Source organism: Apium graveolens, chromosome 10 (genome assembly GCF_009905375.1).
Source record: "Apium graveolens cultivar Ventura chromosome 10, ASM990537v1, whole genome shotgun sequence".
In the NCBI taxonomy this organism is placed as follows: domain Eukaryota; kingdom Viridiplantae; phylum Streptophyta; class Magnoliopsida; order Apiales; family Apiaceae; genus Apium; species Apium graveolens.
In genome coordinates this window covers 103,723,407-103,744,827 of record NC_133656.1, presented here as the reverse complement: position 1 = coordinate 103,744,827, position 21,421 = coordinate 103,723,407, and the positions used below count along the sequence as shown (strand labels likewise).

At 33.7% G+C, this 21,421-nt stretch overlaps 3 protein-coding genes across 3 annotated transcripts; all 3 read left to right on the top strand.

Annotated features, from left to right (window-relative positions):
* The first annotated feature begins 2,761 nt into the window (after positions 1–2,761).
* Positions 2,762–3,965, top strand: LOC141688854 (transcription factor PCL1-like). The gene has a single exon (XM_074492978.1). It carries the CDS (start codon positions 2,973–2,975, stop codon positions 3,807–3,809), a length of 837 nt encoding a protein of 278 aa, XP_074349079.1. The 5' UTR covers positions 2,762–2,972; the 3' UTR covers positions 3,810–3,965.
* An 8,641-nt stretch (positions 3,966–12,606) lies between these two features.
* On the top strand, positions 12,607–13,703 carry LOC141690823 (uncharacterized). Its single transcript, XM_074495586.1, has 3 exons — positions 12,607–13,072; positions 13,120–13,377; positions 13,480–13,703. The coding sequence occupies exons 1-3, from the start codon at positions 12,607–12,609 to the stop codon at positions 13,701–13,703; spliced, it is 948 nt and encodes a 315-aa protein (XP_074351687.1).
* A 42-nt stretch (positions 13,704–13,745) lies between these two features.
* Positions 13,746–14,637, top strand: LOC141690822 (uncharacterized). The gene is made up of 3 exons (XM_074495585.1): positions 13,746–13,863; positions 13,958–14,076; positions 14,161–14,637. Exons 1-3 carry the CDS (start codon positions 13,746–13,748, stop codon positions 14,635–14,637), a joined length of 714 nt encoding a protein of 237 aa, XP_074351686.1.
* The last annotated feature ends 6,784 nt before the right edge of the window (positions 14,638–21,421 follow it).

Below are 21,421 nucleotides of genomic sequence, written 5' to 3'. Positions count from 1 at the left end.
TCCTAAATCATCATACATGATTGGACTTAGGACACATCTCTTTCAGTTTTTGCATATCATGCCCTGTATTCTTACTTACTCTGTATTTCATGTGTCGCAGGTACTTACAGCTCATCCAGGATTCACCTTGGATTAAATCGTATGCATGGGGAGCTGTTGTATTGAGCTATTTGTTTAGAGGTTTGACCAAGGCTGCTCATAAGAGTCCAATAGCACTTAATGGATGCACGATGCTATTGATGTTGTGGGCACACGAGAGGTTGTTACCTTGTGCTCCTAAGATTGCACCCGGGGTGGAGCTTGTTTGGGCGAGGGCTTTGGCATGGGCTGAGCCGAACCCTGATCGGAGGGAGAACCCTCACCACCATACATGTACTGTTCTTTTTTGCATATTTACTATTTGAACTCTCCTTCGACCAAACATTTGCATGCTTTTGAACTATCCAGTTTCATATGTTTCCTTATTGTTATGCTTATAGGTCAGTACCGGGGGGATTTTGACCGATTTGAGATGAGTTGGCTGACATGGGAGCCGTATTGGTTATTCTTTGATGCAGTGGACTATTCTGAGGAGCAGTATGATGTCGATCTGAGGGATTCTTCGTATATGAGTCTCGGTCGTATTCCACTTATTTGCTTCGAGATTGTCGAGTATGTCATGCCGGACAGAGTCTTGAGACAGTTCGGTATGATGCAGCATATTCCAGATGATCCTATTGACATGTATGCTCTGCGGAGGGACATGTTATCTCGTTGGCAGAGGGACCGGCATATGACTACTCTGAGACAGTATCGGGATGAGTGATATGCTTTTCTTGATGGCCAGATAGAGCCCGTTGGAGAAGGGAAGTACGTGGGCATTAACCAGTATATGTACTGGTATGGGACCCATAGTAAGCTGAGGATTGCTCATTTTGTGGGAGGGGATCCCTGCAAGATAGTGCCGCGTGACTAGTATTCTCAGCAGGACATGGTTGATGCGGTATATTTAAGAGTTTAGTTTAATATTTGAATCTTGTATTCATTTATTTCATTATTGCATTTTTATAGGGTGTTTAGGTAGATAATAGTTAATGATTTATACAGCTTGACTGTGGGATGAGGACATTGCATGCTATTCATAGCCATGATCCCCCAGACTGGTTCTATGAGTTTCTGATTCGTTATGATCGAGTCAACACTGAGTGGAGGGGTCCTGCATTCAGTAAACCCAGTTTTGATAGACCCTCACGTGCACAGGATATGCATATTGATCCAAGTGCTCCTCCTTCACATGAGAAACGTACACGTGAGGTGCGTTTCATTTATGTGCGACACCTTTCCCAATAAACAATTTTAGCAATACTCTATTCATACATTTCAGTTACAATCTGCGGTTTTTTATGTTTTTCATTAAAACTAATATTTTAATTATTTTTCCGATTATGTATCTAATTTAATTTTAAATTTTTAACTCATTATACAATTGATAATAAATGGGAAGTAGTAATAAAATTAGAAAATATAGAACAAATGGTTGTTAAAATTAATTATATATTTTTTAACTCCGTTATTATCGGAAAAAAATTTAATTCATTAAAATATGATTTTTTGTTATTTTAGAAATTAAATCACTGCTGCATTGTTTCATTGCGCAGGGACTACCCGCAATGTTTCAATGCTCGTGGTCTGCCGCAATATTTCAATGCTCCTAGTCTTCAGCATTGTCTCATTGATGTAGGTACTCCGCAATGAAACAATCCGTGGCACCCGTTGGTTACTACAACCACCCGGGTTTGTGGACCAAAACCCATATATATATATATTAAATACAAATAAATTAAAAGAAATCAGAAATCTATACTATTATGTTAAAGATAAAATATTAAAATTTTGATTTTGTTGGTCGTTGATCGTTCTTGATCCTCTGGTCACTCTATTTTGAGTCATCGGATTAAATTAAAGAGAACCGTTAGATATACTTTTAAAAATTATTATTTTTGTTATATAAGTTTTGAATACCAACAACATATTAATATTATAATTTATAATATATATTAATAAAATTAACCGTGCATCACACGGGTGATATACCAGTAACTAATTATACACAAAACTATTATACATGAAGTTGCAAAATCAAAGAGTTTCTGATTTCTACCAGAAAAAAATAATAATCGAAAAACATATATTTTTAAGGGTTAAGTTCTATGGAGACCACTTTTTTTTGAGACCTTGGAGACCAGTTGTGTTCTGCAAGTTAAATATTGCATAAAAACATTGCAAAACATATTATTTGAGAATCGTGCTCTAAAAAGATCTTTATTTTATTCAAAATCTTGAATATCATATATGTACTGCATGTAAAATATTACAAAAATACTTTATTCTGCAAAATATGTTAAGTTTACATAACATTTGTTCAGCTTGCAGAACATACACATTATACCTATTAAACTTAAATGATCTTCAATAATTTTAATCAATTAGTGATATTCGTAGAACATACTTCACAAAATAATATATTTGATAGTGTTTTGATTGCAGAACATATATGGTCTCCAACGTCTCCGATAAAAAAATGGTCCCATAAAACTTTTCTCATAAAACTTTTCTCATATTTTTAATTGAAAACATTATTAGTACAATTTAGAGTCGAATGTGTACAGGATATGTACGATAGGGATTAGTGGAAGGAAGATATTTAGAAGAGCGAGTGAGAAAGTGATAATACGAAATATCTAGTCCAAGCTGGCAATAAATAATGCGCTTTTCTTCTTAAAAAGTGCCAACCTCCCTGACTACTTCCTAGAGTAGGAGTATTATTTCTCTCAGACTCAAACCAAACACGCCCTCCCTCCCTCTCTCTCTCTCTCTCGATCTCTCTCCTCATTTCTCTCTGACTTTCTCTCCGTCTAATCTCACCGCCTCATCAAACTAATTATATGCTTCACTTATTATAGCTATCCATACACACACATCCATACACACACATGGGAGATGCCTATAAGTTCGACGCCGGAAAAGTCGACGACAACGATCACGTCTCCGACTGGGAGCTCGGTTTACCTACCGCCGATGACTTACCGCCGTTATCTCAGCCGTTAATCCCCCCGGAACTCGCCTCGGCGTTCAGTATCTCGCCGGAACCCTACCGGACCTCTGTCGACGTCAATCGCGCCTCTCAGAACACTTTCTCCAGTCTCCGTGGACAGTTCTCCAAGTATTTCGAGACCGAAAAGTTTAGAGAATTTGACGGAGACGAGACGGAAACTGATCAAACAGATTCGAAGAAATCGAGGCGAATTGATGTGGAGGAAGCCGATTCGAGAAAGAGGCAAAGACTTGTGTGGACTCCGCAATTGCATAAGAGGTTTGTGGATGTGGTTGCTCATTTAGGGATTAAGAATGCGGTTCCGAAAACGATTATGCAATTGATGAATGTGGAAGGATTGACCAGAGAGAATGTAGCTAGCCATTTACAGAAGTATAGGCTTTATTTGAAAAGAATGGAGGGTTTGTCGAATGAAGGTCCGAGTGCTTCGGATCATTTGTTTGCTTCTACTCCGGTGCCTCGGAGTTTAAATGAGGGAAATGGAAGTGGTAATGGAATTGGATATGGTAATTGTAATGGTAATGGTAATGGACATCTTCCGATGCCTTATGGAGGACCACAAATGGTTCCTATGCCGATTTACGGGCATATGGGGATGCCTCAGGGTGGGGGTTATTCTGGATTAGAGTATAGTATGATGCAACAGAAGGATTGGTCTGGGAATAGGTTTGGTTCTGTTAATTCGTATCAACGGATCACTCCGAGTGATAAATGATCATTTGGTGGTTGAATTGGAAGTTGGAACGGAAAGGTTAGGTTTTTGCTCTCTTGGAGCTTTATTTGTTGTTTTTTTAGATTTTTTAACTTTTATAATTGTGATGATGGATGATGATATATAATTTATGTGAATGATTTCGAATTGTTTCTTGTTCACGTTCTTGTTTTTAGATTATGATTGTGTTTAATTGATAGATACATAGCTTGTATTCATTTACATATGCTGGGTGATAACACCAGTTTTGGATGCTGCAGTATAAACATATTTTCTTTAACTAACAAAACTAAATAATTAGGGAAACTAAGTCTTTTGCTTAAGAAAGAACTATATTGTAAGTGACCATCGAATTTAATGATATTTCAACGGAGCCATATACTTAATGATATATCAACGTGACCCTGTATATGTGGGGTTTGGATAAATAACTTTCCTTTTGGATTGCATTTGCTACCTCCCCCACCACAGCTAGTCAGCTACATTTTGTACTTTATGCTCCTTTATGCAATGGCGATGCTGATCATGTCTTTACTTTATATTTTGCTCGTTAAGAGTAAGAGAGTGAGCTACATTTATCCATTCGATGGTATCCTTTCGCTCTTATGTTATCACTGTTCCTAATCAATGATGTGAAGCAGCTGCACTAAAGGCCATGGTAAAATTGGTGTTCGTTTCTTCCTATTGTTTTGAAACGTTATCCAGATCTTACAGATCTCGGCAAAGAAAAGAGTTTCAGACGAAGAGACCGGGTTAAGTATTTCTGGTTGGTAAAGTTAAGCGGTTTTATATTTTTTTAGTCAATATTTATTTATATTTTTTTGTTCACGTTCTTGTTTTGGATTATGATTGTGTTTAATCGATAGATACATAGCTTGTATTCATTTACATATGCGGGGTGATAACACCAGTTTTGGATGCTGCAGTATAAACATACATTCTTTAACTAACAAAACTAAATAATTAGGGAAACTAAGTTTTTTGCTTAAGAGAGAACTATATTGTAAGTGACCGTCGAGTTTAATGATATTTCAATGTGGCCATACATTTAATGATATATCAATGTGACCCTGTATATGTGGGGTTTGGATAAGCAACTTTCCTTTTGGATTGCATTTGCTACCTCCCCCACCACAGCTAGTCAGCTACATTTTGTACTTTATGCTACTTTATGCAAAGGCGATGCTGATCATGTCTTTATTTTATATTTTTGGGTCTAGTTAAGGGTAAGAGAGTGAGCTACATTTATCCACTTGATGGTTTTAACAGTATAGGGTGAGTTGCAATTTATTCTTTCACTCTTATGTTATCACTGTTCTTAATCAATGATGTGAAGCAGCTGCATTAAAGGCCGTGGTGAAATTTCTGTCCGTTTCTTCCTATTGTTTTGAAACATTTTATCCAGATCTTACAGATCTCGGAAAAGAAAAGAGTGTCAGACGAAGAAACGCAGTTAAGTATTTCTTGTTGGTCAAGTTAAGCGGTTTATATATTTTTTGCCAATATTTTATTTAAACTGTGGATAAGATTTTATATGCCTTGCACACTGTCAGTTTAGGAAGATTGTTATGTGATAATGTTGAAAAAATGGGTTGAGTATTGTGCTATATATAAGGTTTCATATGCCTCACAACACTGTCAGTTAAGGATATCAAGTGCTCTTTAATCATTACTGGTTTACTACTTGAATAGATGATTTCGAGCTTCTTAATTATTACCTCGTCATACCTAATTCTGATATTGTGAAGTGTAAGCCAGTGATGTTTAAATATCTAGAAGTTTTGTTCTATCTGCTGAGAGTCTCTTCTTGCATTGTATTTTGACTGTTCTGCCTCTGCCTTGCATGTCCTTGTAATATTTGCGGGAGCGCAGTAAGATCTGGCAGTTGCACCTCTAAAAATATTAAGTCTTGAGATCCACTAAATATTTGTCTTCCACTCTTTAGTTTCTATACAACTGGTCTTATTCTTCTATGTCTTTCTTTGTTGCTCTTATCTCAAAATTTACTACCTCCTGCAGCTTATGAACTCTTGCTATGGTTTTCACTTTTCCGTATGTATTTACTAGTTGGAAAGGTAATAAAAAGAAGCAACATCTATTGGTGAATTTGAAAATATATGGGGGGACATGCAATGTGACATGTCTGAAGGGCATAATTGTGTCCTGGTTATTTATTAAGATTTGCAGCACAGAGAAGATCATAATTATGCAGAACATAGAAAAACCCAACGTTTTAGGAAGTTGAGAGTGATCTACTGTCTATTTGCAAAAAGGGGAATATTTTGCATGATCACGTCGTCTAATTGGGAAGGCACTTGCTCTTAGTGCAAGAGATGTGGGTCCGAATCCAACCGTGATGCATTTCTCTTAATTGTTGAGTTATAGGAACATTACAAAAACCGTAACTATGTAACGTATTGGTTGTCATCCCAAAATCAGTAAGCGCTTACAATATTCCCCTTTTAATGTGATTAGACAAGTAAAGTGAGAAAAAAATAAGAGAGAAATTTTGGAACGGTGATTCAGTAGCAACTTTCTTTTATATTCGTACTTCATGCTTCTTTTGTTTGCCACATCATTATGCATTTTTATTCCAGAATATCGCATTATTTTGTCCAGATATAAGTCTAATGGCTATTACTGATGCTTGAATGCTTAATAACATGTAACAACAAGAATAGTCACTAGTTCAATTTTGGCCTTGCACATAGATGTTTTTTCTGTTGAATGTGATGAATATACTTTAGCATTTTGGTAGTGGTGACTCAATCTACTGATGTAACACTAATTACTGCTGATAAGCAGGTGGGCTAATCACCCTCTTAGTATTTCTTATCGCTGTTGTTTCATCCTTCTACTTACTAACGTTTTACAAAAATGACCGGTAAACTGCTTATACCTGTTCTGAGCCCTGTTTAAAGCTTCATCTATATTAGCAGCCTTCTTATATTGTGATTAATCATTAACTTTAATACGAAGTATATGGAATGATCATAAAAGACACTTTTCTCATTAAGCATGAGCATAGAAATCTTATGGTAGGTATGGATTATGGATGGTTATCGAGCCAGCCACTTCAGTCCTGGAGTCTGCTGTTGCATGGAAAGTTATATGTTAAAGAGTGGTTTCTGTCTTTTTCTCTTTGATAGTGGTATAAATGAATTAATCTTGTACTGAAACTTTGAACGAAGTGTATTTAACATGACACACTCTGTTTCATGTTAGGACATGTTTCATGTTATGCATTTGAAAACTGTTTCAATGCAACTTTATTATAGTCCTATGCAGAGATATAACATGATTATAAGTAATCTTGTTGAGCGACTCAATATTAGAGAAGTTGCATTTTAAGGGCTAGGGAAGGGGCTGCTGCTTGAAGACAAATAAAGAGGGTCGTTCAGGTGTACTGGTGTAGTATACCCAATTTCTGAAAGGTGTAGGAGTCATAATTTTGATTGATTATGCTTGATATAGGTGATGATATTTGTAGTCCTTGTGCCCTCCTGAAAAGATTAGACATTGCTTACAGAAGATCAAGGTGGAGGAAAAGATATCAATCGAACTCAGTTGATCCGTATTTTCGTGGTTCCATTCAATAGTAAGAAAAATGTGTCAATAACTTCTATATGTGCAGAGTGGCACTATATTATCTTTTAGTTGGTTATGGTTCTTGTTTGATTTGTTTTCTCTATGAATATGCTCTAGTTTGGTTTCATCTGTCAGAGTTTGATTACATGGTGTCTCTTTGTGTTTTACGAAAGAGTAGTATATTATTTTCATTAAGATAGATTCGAGGGCTGTCTTTGTTGGGGGTGAATAGGCGATCCAATCTTATCCCTGAGCGCTAGAACAAGTAGATAGAAAATTCCAGATGATGGGTCTATTTTTGAACTGTCCAATTATGACAAGCGAAGCCAAGCATTATATACATTGTATATAATTGTATATTATACAATTATACATTTTACACTCAGCATCTGCTTTCTCCTCCCACGACCCACATCTTTAATCTGGGATTTGGGTCTGGATAAAGAGTGTTGATCATTTTTAAGACAGTCATTCAATACATGTTACATAATAGAATCTCGATAAATGAATATTCGATCAACGAATAATCTCGTTGTTGGTGAGAATCTCGTTGTTGGTGAGATTGTGTAAATGTATAAACAGTATACGTGATAATTCAACATTAGAATATGACAAATAAATAATATTATGTTTACACAAGAAATCAGGAAGAAATGAAGATAAGGTAAATATAAAGAATTAAAAAATTAGAAAAAGGTTCGAAGTCTGTTTATAAATAACTGAAAAAGTTCATTAATATGTTCATGCATAAGAATAAACGTTAAAGACTTTCAGGATTTCAGAAAGGGTTAATTATAGTTTGAACCCTACTACTATGTTTCGAAAACAAATTTGTACAAGACCTTTGGTAAATTCAGTTTAGAATTCATTATGCACCCCTTTTCAGAATTTTGTTAAATTGTGTAGGGTAAAACCGGAAATTCAACAATATACTTAATCAAAATAAAATTTAGTTTGTTCAAATATTATTAAAAATTGTATATATTATTTTATATCAATTATAAAATAATAATTTTTTATTTCCAAATACCACTATTAATTTTACATTCGATTTCCATTTTTCTAATATAATTTCAAACTTTTATTACTCAACTTAATTAAATTTAATTATATAATCAAAATTAATTGTTAAAATATTTTTTTGTAAAATTACAAAAACTAGCATTAATAATATAAAATGAAATCAAAACTGAAATTACTATTATCATTTAAAAAAATTAGAAACTTACATTTTTGTATCAAAATTCAATTTTTAACTTTATTTTAAAAGATATGAAATTAATTTACTTAATATTTTTGCTGAATTTTCAATTTTATCCCTGCCCAATTCAACAAAATTCTGGAAAGGGGTGCATAATGATTCCCAAACTTGAAGTGTAGGGGTGCAAACTGAATTTTTCAAAGTTCTGGTAAAAATTTGTTTTTGAAACATAATATGAGGGTGTAAAGTGCAATTAACTCTTTCAGAAATGTTGAAGATTCAGTGTATAAGTGTCACAAGAAGATTTCAGTGTATCAATAATGATTGAAGATAGACAGTGTACGAAGTATAAGAATCTGAAAAAATTGAAGATAGGGTATAGACAGACGTTAAAGAAGACAGTTGCATTTTTGAAGTTATACTCACTGAAAAAGTTCATTTATATGTTCAAGTTTCAGTGAAGAACAGTGAATGATGTATTCAAGATTGTAGTAACAATGTATTCAGGATTTCAGAAAGGTTTAATTATACTTTGAACCCTACTACTATGTTTCGAAAACAAATTTGTACAAGACCTTTGGTAAATTCAGTTTGCACCCCTGCACTTCAAGTTTAGAATTAATTATGCACCCCTTTCCAAAATTTTGTTGAATTGTGTAGGGTAAAACCGGAAATTCAACAATATACTTAATCAAAATAAAATTTAGTTTGTTCAAATATTATTAAAAATTGTATATTATTTTATATCAACTATAAAACAATAATTTTTTATTTTCAAATACCACTATTAATTTTACATTCGATTTCCATTTTTCTAATATAATTTCAAACTTTTATTACTCTACTTAATTAAATTTAATTATATAATCAAAATTAATTGTTAAAATATTTTTTTGTAAAATTATAAAAACTAGCATTAATAATATAAAATGAAATCAAAACTGAAATTACTATTATCATTTAAAAAATTAGAAACTTACAATTTTGTATCAAAATTCAATTTTTAACTTTATTTTAAAAGATATGAAATTAATTTACTTAATATTTTTGCTGAATTTTCAATTTTATCCTTACTCAATTCAACAAAATTCTGGAAAGTGGTGCATAATGATTCCCAAACTTGAAGTGTAGGGGTGCAAACTGAATTTTCCAAAGTTCTGGTAAAAAATTGTTTTTGAAACATAATATGATGGTGTAAAGTGCAATTAACTCTTTCAGAAATGTTGAAGATTCAGTGTATAAATGTCACAAGAAGATTTCAGTGTATCAACAATGATTGAAGATAGACAGTGTACGAAGTATAAGAATCTGAAAAATTGAAGATAGGGTATAGACAGACGTTAAAGAAGACAGTTGCATTCTTGAAGTTATACTCACCGAAAGAAGTTCATTTATATGTTCAAGTTTTAGTGAAGAACAGTGAATGATGTATTCAAGATTGTAGTAACAATGTATTCAGGATTTCAGAAAGGGTTAATTATACTTTGTACCCTACTACTATGTTTCAAAAATAAATTTGTACAAAACCTTTGGTAAATTCAGTTTGCACCCATACACTTCAAGTTTAGAATTCATTATGCACCCCTTTCCAGAATTTTGTTGAATTGTGTAGGGTAAAACCGGAAATTCAACAATATACTTAATCAAAATAAAATTTAGTTTGTTCAAATATTATTAAAAATTGTATATTATTTTATATCAACTACAAAACAATAATTTTTTATTTCCAAATACCACTATTAATTTTACATTCGATTTCCATTTTTCTAATATAATTTCAAACTTTTATTACTCTACTTAATTAAATTTAATTATATAATCAAAATTAATTGTTAATTTTTTTTTTGTAAAATTACAAAAACTAGCATTAATAATATAAAATGAAATCAAAACTGAAATTACTATTATCATTTAAAAAATTAGAAACTTACAATTTTGTATCAAAATTCAATTTTTAACTTTATTTTAAAAGATATGAAATTAATTTACTTAATATTTTTTCTGAATTTTCAATTTTACCCCTACCCAATTCAACAAAATTCTGGAAAGGGGTGCATAATGAATCCCAAACTTGAAGTGTAGGGGTGCAAACTGAATTTTCCAAAGTTCTGGTAAAAATTTGTTTTTGAAACATAATATGAGGGCGTAAAGTGCAATTAACTCTTTCAGAAATGTTGAAGATTCAGTGTATAAGCGTCACAAGAAGATTCCAGTGTATCAACAATGATTGAAGATAGACAGTGTACGAAGTATAAGAATCTCAAAAATTGAAGATAGGGTATAGACAGACGTTAAAGAAGACAGTTGTATTCTTGAAGTTATACTCACTGAAAGAAGTTCATTTATATATTCAAGTTTCAGTGAAGAACATTAAATGATGTATTCAAGATTGTAGTAACAATGAAGACGTTGTCTGAGTACCAGAAAAGATTTTAGTGAAAGTACATGTGTTTATTGACGGTCCGTGTTCGAAACAATAAAATTGTTGCAAGTTTAATAATGTAATCAAGGATATAATACGAATACCTGAATCTAAGTTAATCGTCTGTGAACCAGACCAATTGCATTCATGGTTATCAAGTCGACGACTAGACGACTAGTCGGCGACTAGTCGCCCAGTCGCCCTCTGAAAATAAGTCGACACGCGCCTAATTTTTAAGTCGTTTGTGAATTTTACCCGACCCGACCCGGAACCCGACCCGACCCAGATATGAAAAAATAGGGTTTTTAAGTCAAACTTACTTGATTTTACTTTCCAAAGAGAGGCTGAGGGATCCTAAAGAAAGAAAATCGGCTACAAGAGGAAAAGAGCGCTCTCATCTTCTCCAATTAACAAATCGGTAAGCACTTCTTCTCTCATCTTCTATCTGACTTCTTCTTACTTCTTCTCTCTCTGACTTCTTCTCTCTTTCTTTTAATCTCTTCCTTTTTCTTTTCTTCTGGTCTCTTTCATCTCTCTGTTCCTGTGCCCATATATACACAGCCCATATATACACGCGTGTGTGTGTATATATTCACTTTTTTCTTTCCAGTTTTAGTAAAAAAATATTTTTTAAATTATTTTTTCTTACTTTTTTTCTTTTATTTACTTTTAATATTTATCCACACATAAAAACCAATTTTTGTTATTTCTTTATTTTAATACTTCTTTGCTAAAAAATAATCAATTTTTATTTAGTTTCTTTCGTTTGAAATTGATTTCATCAGTTTTAAACTGAAATTAACATATATTATTACATGTTTTGATATTTCTTTTTTGCCTCTGTTTGATACATGTTTTGATTTCTGAACTTTACAAATTTATCTTCACATTCAATCTTTGCCTCTGTATTATTTTACAAACTTTCAATCTTTCACCATTGCCACCTGTAGCACTGCTTCGTTTTTTATACTGTTCTTCTTCTTCTTCTTCTTCTTGTAGTGGTCTTCTCTGTCTCTGCAACAAAAAAATGGAGCCTGAGAAAAATCTGCAAGAGCTTGCTAAGGATCCTAAAAGGAAAGGTAAATCATGCGATCCCGGATGGAAATTTTCTATCTGGCCAAACCTCGATAATAAAGATATGGTGAAGTGTGTTCTTTGTGGGAACGAAAATCGTGGTGGTATTAATAAGTTCAAGCAACATTTGATCGGTGGGTTTCCAGACATCAGAAAATGCCCGAAAACAACAAAGAAAATTGCCAAAGAAATGGCTGATTATATGCAAAGTAAAAAGAAAAGCAAAATTGTCCAGAATCATGTATATGAAGAAAAGGATGATGACGAAGTTGAGATCATATCTACTGTTGGCTTTAATACTCTAACAAATTCAAGAACAACTGGGCATAGTAAAGGTAAGGCTGTCCAAGGCAATAAATCATTTAAATTTCGCAAGCATGCACCTTCCAAAATAAGTTGCGTCAATGCTGATGAAGACACCTAAACAAGTCATTGAAGAGAGACACACCAATGGTCCAAGTCAGAGAACACTAGAAAGCAGAGTAAGAACAAAAGAAGAAAAAGAACGAGTTCATATGCACATCACGAACTTCTTTTATGAAAATGGCATTCCTTTCAATGCTGCAAATTCGCGGAGTTACAAGGTTATGGTTGAATCCATTTACCAATTTGGACCAGGTTTAAAACCTCCAACGTTTCATGACTTAAGGATGCCTTTACTCAAAAAATCAAAGGAAGAAACAGAAAAATTAAGGGAGAAGCACGATAAGGCTTGGAGAAAATATGGATGCACTTTAATGATTGATGGATGGACTGATAGACGAGGAAGACATCTGATTAACTTTCTTGTTAATAGTCCTGAAGGTACAATTTTTTTGGGTTCCGTTGATGCTTCAGGTGAGTCACATGATGGACAGATGTTGGACAACCTACTCGAGAAACTAATCAAGGACATTGGTGAAAAAAATGCGATGCAAGTGGTGTTCGATAATGGATCAAATTACAAGCTAGCTGGTGGAATATTAGAGATCAGATTACCTGGTTTGTTTTGGACTCCTGTGCTGCTCATTGTGTTGACTTGATGCTAGAGGACATTGGCAAGATTCCGAGCATTAAGAAATCAATTAATCAAGCCAGAAGATGTACAACTTTTATTTATAGGCATGGACGTGTCCTTTATGCTCTAAGGGAGAAAACAAATGGGATGAATTTAGTGAGGACCGGAGCTACTAGGTTTGCCACTGCATTTGTAACATTGCAGAGCTTGAAGAAGCATAGGCCTGCATTGCGCTTAATATTTACTGACCTTGATTGGGACAGTTCCAAGTTATCGAAAACTGAAAATGGTAGGAAATTTTGTGAGACTATGTTGTCAACTGTTTTTTGGTAGGGGGTAGATGACTGTTTACTATCAGCACAACCACTTCTTCAAGTATTGTGAATTGCAGATGGTGATGAAAGGCCTGCTTTGGCCGAGGTTGCTTATGTTGTTGACTTTGCAAAAACACAAGTTAAAAAGGCATTTGGAAGTCAAAAGGTAGCAATTCAAAACAAGATAGTAAAGATAGTGGAGGAGCGTTGGAGTAACCAAATAGGGAAGCCATTGTACGGGGCTGCCTTATTTCTTAACCCCGGGAAATACTTCCATATACTTGAAAAAGATTCTACCTGAGCCTCTCAAATAAGAGAGGACTTCAATGACGTTCTTGAGAAGATGGTTACTGATAGGCAGATAAGGAACAAAATAAGCAGTTTTGCCGATGCCTACAAAAATTCAAGAGAAGGCTTTGCAAGGGAGATGGCAATTGAGCACTGGACAAAAAAAAGTCCTCGTAAGTTCACTTTAAATTCAATGAAAATAAGAAAAGCATGTCAGTGGTTAGTTAATAAAAAATTCTGATTTTATGTTATTCTTATTTTAATTAGTTGATTGGTGGGATGCTTATGGAGGTCGTGCAATTGAGCTTCAAGAATTTGCAAAGCGTATCGTGGGTTTATGTTTTTCATCTTCCGGTTGTGAACGGAATTGGAGTACATTTGAATTTGTAAGAGCTTATTATTTCTTAAAGTATTATCACCAAATTGCAACTATTTATAGTTAATGCCTGATTATTTGTTTTTTAATTTAGATACATACAAAGAGAAGGAATAGGTTGGAACATCAACGTTTAAATGATTTGGTGTATGTCCCATACAACCGGAAGATATATACAAGATTTAAAAAGAGGCGTGAACAAGGAAAAAAATATGATCCACTTGTACTTGAAGACTTGGAGTGGACCAATGAGTGGATTGGTGATATTGATGATAGGTTTTGGAGTGCAGTGGATATAGCTTCTGGTGCATCAGAAGCACTTGAAGGACGCAATCTTCCAAGGAGAGCTAGAGGAGGTTCGACTAATGATGTGCTTATTTATACTAGACGCAACTCTAGTTTGACTTCACATAAAAATGAAGATGAAGATGAAGATGAAGACAATATTATTATCGATGATGAGGATATGGAAGATGATTATGGTTTACCACCCGACTCACTTGTGGAGAACACTTATTCTCAAGGAGATGGAGAGTTTCATGATGATTTCATGATGGATGACTATGTTTGATTAGTTGATTTCACTCATTGCTTATGTTTTTAATTTCTGAGACCTTAGAAATGCTTGATATTTGGTATTTGAACTTATTATCTACTAATTTTGCTTTGAACTATGAGTTTGATATGTGTTTACCTTTAGTGTATGTATAAATATTCTAAAAATAGGTATATGAACGACTTGTCGACTTTTTTCGACTAGTCGGACGACTTGTCAACTAGGCGATTCCAAGGTACCCGGGCGCCGAGCCTCGACTTGGCGCCGTGATAACCTTGATTGCATTAGGCGTCAGCGTCTACGATACTTCGGGACCTAATACTAGTCAAATAAATAATTTTTCTCCAGCATAATAGAGATATATATTTTTAAACTTAATAATTGAATAATCTCATTAAGCGGATAAAACCAAGTCCTATATTGAAGTTATCGGTGAAATTGATGTAAAGTGCACATGATTGTAAATTGTAGTAATAAATAAATAGTGCACACTGCATATCAACGTATTGCACCGGATTGTAGATTTGTACTTCCTCTGTTTTTCTTTGAAAATGTCAAATGCAGAAGTAAAAAAAAGGTGCTAAATGCATATTAACATGCTAAATATTAATACTTACGGAAGATATTTCTAAAATAATAAAATAAAAGAATATCACGAGCAAATAATATATCACGAGCAATCTTGTTGTATTAAAGAAATACTTAACTGCCAACCCTATATTAAACAAACAAATTACAGACTAGTTTCCATTGTTAATGCAAAATAGAAGAACATGTAAATACAATATCAATCCTTGAATCTTTTTACCTCTTTTTTTGCTGTGTATTTCAGTTTTTTTCTTTAAGTACATTTATTAGCATTGTTAACTTGAATCGAATATATTTTGAATGATTATTCTATAACACACTAAGGAGTTAGGTGATAAATTTTAATTGTTTCATTTTTAATAATTATGATGACTCACTGCATGCATAAAAATTCAAACCAATAAAAATCAACCTAACTTGATTGCTAAAGGCAGTAAAAAATTGCTTAACACAGTAACTAGTAATTACAATAATAGCCTTCCTCATTTTCTGTGTAACAAGACTTATTTTCTGGATAACAAGAATTGTTAAAATATTTGAATAAAAATAAAGTAATTGTCAAAGCGTATCGAGGAAGTCTCTCAAATCTTACCGAGGAAGACTTGTAAAGCTTATCGAGGAAGACTTGTAAAGTTTATCGAGGAAGACTTGTAAAGCTTATTGAGGAAGTTTTGTAATACTTAATGAAGAAGATTTGAATAGCTTACTTAGTAAGCCTTGTAAACCAACTACTATAAATAGCTCATTTAGCTAATGAAATAAAACAGAACTTTCTCTCCATCTTCTATTCTCCTATACTTCCTCTACATTAAACATAACTCATATTTTTAGTCAAGGTTTATAACAAAGGTTTATAACACGTTATCAGCACGAGTCTCTGCCAACTAAAGCTTTATTCTCGAAAGAGCTACGACTTATTATGATCCACGAGTCCCTATCAACTAAAACTATTTCATAAAACGTTTTCTTTTCCTCATTTTCTTCTAAATATTATTACATATTTATGTTACTGATTGAAATCTATAAAGATGTCTATGCTTTAAGTAATATAGAGATGGCTCTGCCGTCAAGTAATACAACTATAAAGATGGCGTTGCCGTCAAGTAATAATCAAAAGTTTTCTGGCCGGCTATACCGTCGTAACTTTTGTATAAAGTTATTATTTTAACTTGCCTGTTTAAATATTATGTTAGATATATTTGTGATGTCATGTCTAATATGATTTGTGTTTAGTTTTCAGATCTTACTTAGCAGGACAAATTAGGACTTAACTGGAAATCAGTATTTATACTGAAGTCAGGACTTATACTGAAGTCATGACTTAAGATATCAGAACTTAAGTTGTCAGAACTTAAGTTATCAGGAGATATTTATCAGGAGATAATATCATGACTTAAGGAGACATTCAGATAAGGAAGGCGGCTGATTGAAAGGAAAGAAGATCAAGACAAACATAAGAAGAGATATGCATGGAAAGAATTCTATGAAGAATAGAATACTTGTAAGAAAAGATAACTAGTTGATATATATTAGGAAGCAGAATCATATTCGATATCAATTAGAAGATTATCTTGTAACTGTGTAGTATATAAACACAGACATAGGGTTTATACTATATGTGTTATCTTAATCATGATTATTATTCATTGTAACCCTAGCAAGTCTCGTGACATTTTTTCATCACTGAGAGAGGACAGTTCTATTATAACAGAGTTTATTTTGTTGAATAAAATCTGTGTTATGTTACTTGAGTTCTTATATTCGATTTGATTGTAGTAAACACTGTATTCAACCCCCTTCTACAGTGTGTGTGACCTAACAAGTGGTATCAGAGCCATCTGTTAACATACATATAGTAAAGATCCAAAAACAATCATGTCTGAAGAAGCACAAACTCCAACCAAGCCCACCAAAACTGAAGAAACTCCAAAGACTCAAATCCATAATCGGTATGAGACTATTAGGGTTCCCATACTGAAACCTTCTGAGTATCCAATATGGAAGGTGAGGATGTCTATGTTTCTGGAAGCTACAGATCCAAAATACCTTGACAGAATTAATGAAGGACCACATAAGCCAACCAAGCTCTCTATTGTAGTTGCAGATCAGCCAGCACAGACTATACCAAAGGAGAAAAGTGAATATACAGCTGAAGATATCGCATCTATTGCAAAGGATGCAAAGGTAAGACATTGGTTGCACAGTGCCATTGATAATGTCATGTCAAATAGGGTAATTAACTGCAAGACTGCAAAGGAGATATGGGATGCCTTGGAGACAAGATGCCAGGGAATTGATTCAATTAAGAAGAACAGGAGGACTATACTCACTCAAGAGTATGAGCACTTTGACTCAAAACCTGATGAGTCATTAACTGGTTTATATGATAGATTTGTCAAACTCTTGAATGATCTGTCAGTGGTGGATAAGGAATATGATCTTGAAGATACTAATCTCAAATTCCTTTTAGCTCTTCCTGAAAGTTGGGATTTGAAGGCCACAACTATAAGAGACAATTATGCTCTTGATGAAACTACTCTTGATGAAATTTATGGTATGCTTAAGACTCATGAACTTGAGATGGATCAAAGAAGCAAGAGACATGGGAGAAAGTCAAGGGCAGTTGCTCTTAAGGCTGAGGAGGAATCCCCTAAAGTGGCTGTCTCAAAGAAAGGCAAAGGAAAGGCTCTCATCACAAAGTCTGATACTGAGTCATCAAGTTCTGATAGTGATGAGGATTCAGAAACTGAAAGTCTATCTGAGATGGACCCTGATGAAGAGATGATGGAGCTGTGTGCTCTTATGGTGAAAGGAATCACAAAGATTGTATACAGGAAATTCAGAAGGGGAAAGAAGTTTTCCAGGAAAGGTGCAAGTTCTGATAAGAAAGGTTTCAGAAAATCTGAAGGCAAAGGAGGAAAGTCTGACAGAGGAGATTACTCAAATGTCAAATGCTACAACTGTGGTGAGAAAGGCCACATATCTTCTGATTGCAAGAAAGGAAAAAGTGACAAATGCAAGGCTCTTGTCACAAAGAAAAAAAGCTGTACAAACACTTCAGATTCTGAAAGTGAGGTAAACTATGCCTTGATGGCAAATGCTGATAACAGTTTTGAAGCTGCTGAGTTAAAGGTACCTCAAAAACTTATGCTTTTCATACTGATGATGTTACTGAGTTGAGAAGATATCTTAAAACCATGTTCATTAGTTATAGAGATCAAACTTTAATATGTGAAAGATTAACTTCTGAAAATCTTTCTTATAAAAAGAGGAATGATTATTTAGAAAAAGAGTTAGTTATTATAATAACCACAAAATTTTTTTGGACTTTTTGTAACCCTTATGAATAGTGATTTTGCTGATTATGCTGATTATGCTGAATAAGAAAACTTTTCATGCCACACTATGTAGGGCTTCTTTTATTGATATTCTGAGATCTTATTAGTACTCTATATGGTATATAAGTGGATCATAAAAGGAATATAAAATATTGAGAAAGGTTTAGGGGAACCCAAGTAATAAGATCCCGGGTATGATCCCTCAAACGATAAACAAGAACGAAAGTTAAGCGAACCGTATAACAGATAAGCGATCATTAGCCAAGTAATTAGGAGTTAATCATAGACGTTAGTGGATGATGATGTCATCACACCAACAAGAAGAAGACAAGTGTAAGAAGATGACATGAGAAAGATGACATAAGCATGGTGACTTAAGCATGACAAATGGAGGGATTGGTTGGTTGATTGTGAGCCATTCATTTCTTACCATGGTAAAAAGTTAATTAGCAACAAAAGGATATCAACCAAGCCAAAACAAATCATAACACAAAAATAAAAGTTGACTTTCATTTTGAAGAAAGAAGCTCTCGGCTTCTTCATTTCTTCAAGGAGAAGAAAATCAAAATCCAAGATCCAAGTATTGTTAAATTGTGAGGTAATTATCCAAGGTTCATTATACATAGATATAGTTATCCTATGAATCTAAGCTTCCATTTCCTTCACAATCTCTTCCAATAATTCATGGAAGAAGAGGGTGAATAGTGTTTTCAAGATCTTGAAAATTTTGATCTTATGTTTTTGTTTAGATATAGCTTTTGTAAGGATTTTCAAGGGTGGTTTCAAGCTCCTTAGTTACTTCTACTCACCAAAGAAGGTATAATCTCATACCCTAGCCCTACTTTTGAATATTTAGAGTTTTTATGTTTGGTATGGTTCATGAGAAGCATGATTCTTGTATACTTAGAGTGTTATTGGATTTGTAATGAGTTTGAAGTTGTAAATCTTGGATTATTGGTTAATGAACTTAAGTATAGCTTTTAGTTCATGTTTGAGGGTAGTATAAATTGGAAATCTTGAGATGTTGGGGCTGTTGTAGTAAAGTATGGATGGAGTTTGGTTGTAATGATGATTGTGGGTTGATTTGTGGATTGATTGGAGTAGTTTAAAATTTGGTAATCGCGTAAATATAACCGTCGTAATGCCCGATTTACCTTAGACTGTTTTTGTTCTTAACTTCAGGACCCGTGAACTCACTGTTAGATTTTGACCATTGCCATGTTTAGATAGTTCATGTTACGAGCTTCGTTGTGATATGTGGTTCGCTTGATTCCAATGAACGGTTTAGGAGAAACGACCGTTTTAAGTAACGACGTTTCGCGAACAAACCATTTCCCCTCGCCTTATTTTGAAACCTTGGTTAAGGTCCTTAAATAACTAATTGGAGTATGAAACAATTGTGTAAGGTTAATAAGTCAGTTGGAAGGGTACTCGCGAAAGAATCGCCTTAAAATTCTTATTGGTTAATTTATTAAAAATGGTGGAGCCGAGGGTACTCGAACGACTTATGTGATTTGTTAAGCGTAGAAGTGACCATAAGCGAACATTAGGGTTCAATTGGTTAAAGTCTAGTTTCTTAAGCGACCGGGGTTTAATTCCGACTTATGTTGTTGTTTATAGGTTATCGGACCCACTCTAAGCTTAAGTCTATCCGGGAACACTCAGACAAGTTTTCTACCCGTTATACTGTTGTTGTGATGTAAATATATGTATATGCATTATCTTGTGATAAGTGCATGATTGTTATTAGCAAATTTTATGATATATTGGAGCATGCTGATATGGTATATATGCATGTTTGTTTCGTAATCTTGATATCTAATTGTTGATTCAAATGCTTATAAGTTGCATAATACCTATGCTAGAGATAAACAGTAGTTGCGTATGCCCTTAGTATAGGGGACCCAAAGGTGAACAATTTCTAAACCGGGAGTCGATATTCCCGAGTATAATATATATATATATATATATATATATATATGTATATTGATATAGTTTTCAAAACTATTAATCGAATAAGGTTTATTCGATAATTTTATTTTATTTAATGAATATTATTTTGAATATTCATTCGAGGACTTATGTCTCCGTTTACTTTATTTAATGAATATTATTTTGAATATTCATTCGAGAACTTATGACTCCGCTTATTTTATTAAATAATATTCTTTATTTTATTAAAGAATAATATTTCGATAATCAAACTTATTTTTGATTATTCAAATAAAGATCGTGCTTTCGTATAAGTATATCTTTGGTTATTTATTATTCATTTCAAGTATGAGTTGTAAAACTTCCACTTCAATTATTTTTATAAGGATTATCCTTTATGGGAATATTATTTAAGTAATAATATTCAGATATTTTCTCCAACATATCGGGACTGATTTATTTTATTAAATCAGTGTTACTCTAAACATTCTTTAAAATGTTTTCGAGTCTTCAAAAATGATTTTTAAAAGTTAGAGTGGATCCCAAAACTCATTTTTAGATTTAAGATCTTCCTTTCGAAGGGGATTTAAATACTCGCTCAAAACCCGAGGGATCCGGCTCTGTGGTGTATTTTATATTCGCAATGAGGTTGCTGTTTTGAGATAGCATTTTGATTACTTGCCCAACATTCGGGAAGTAAGTCCATCTATTTGAGTCGGCATAAGCAACATGGGCTCAATGGGCGTCCATGAAAGTATAAGTGGCTCAGTGGGAGTCCATCAATGCTTAAGTGGCTGAGTGGCAGTCCAGCATAGGTCCTAATACGGCCAGGGTGATGACCAGTGGGGAATTCGTCCATCTACTAGTAGAAAATGTTACTTATTGGTATCTTTGCCTGATCAACAAGATATCAGGTTTATGCTAAGGTTTTCTCCTTTCCA

Excerpts from the sequence above, each read along its gene's own strand:
- LOC141688854 (XM_074492978.1), top strand. The coding sequence starts at position 2,973 with ATGGGAGATGCCTATAAGTTCGACGCCGGAAAAGTCGACGACAACGAT.
- LOC141690823 (XM_074495586.1), top strand. The coding sequence starts at position 12,607 with ATGCACATCACGAACTTCTTTTATGAAAATGGCATTCCTTTCAATGCT. Across the intron at positions 13,073-13,119 it reads ATTAGAGATCAGATTACCTG|AGGACATTGGCAAGATTCCG; the intron begins GTTTGTTTTGGA and ends ACTTGATGCTAG. Across the intron at positions 13,378-13,479 it reads GTTATCGAAAACTGAAAATG|ATGGTGATGAAAGGCCTGCT; the intron begins GTAGGAAATTTT and ends TGTGAATTGCAG.
- LOC141690822 (XM_074495585.1), top strand. The coding sequence starts at position 13,746 with ATGGTTACTGATAGGCAGATAAGGAACAAAATAAGCAGTTTTGCCGAT. Across the intron at positions 13,864-13,957 it reads CTGGACAAAAAAAAGTCCTC|TTGATTGGTGGGATGCTTAT; the intron begins GTAAGTTCACTT and ends TATTTTAATTAG. Across the intron at positions 14,077-14,160 it reads ATTGGAGTACATTTGAATTT|ATACATACAAAGAGAAGGAA; the intron begins GTAAGAGCTTAT and ends TTTTTAATTTAG.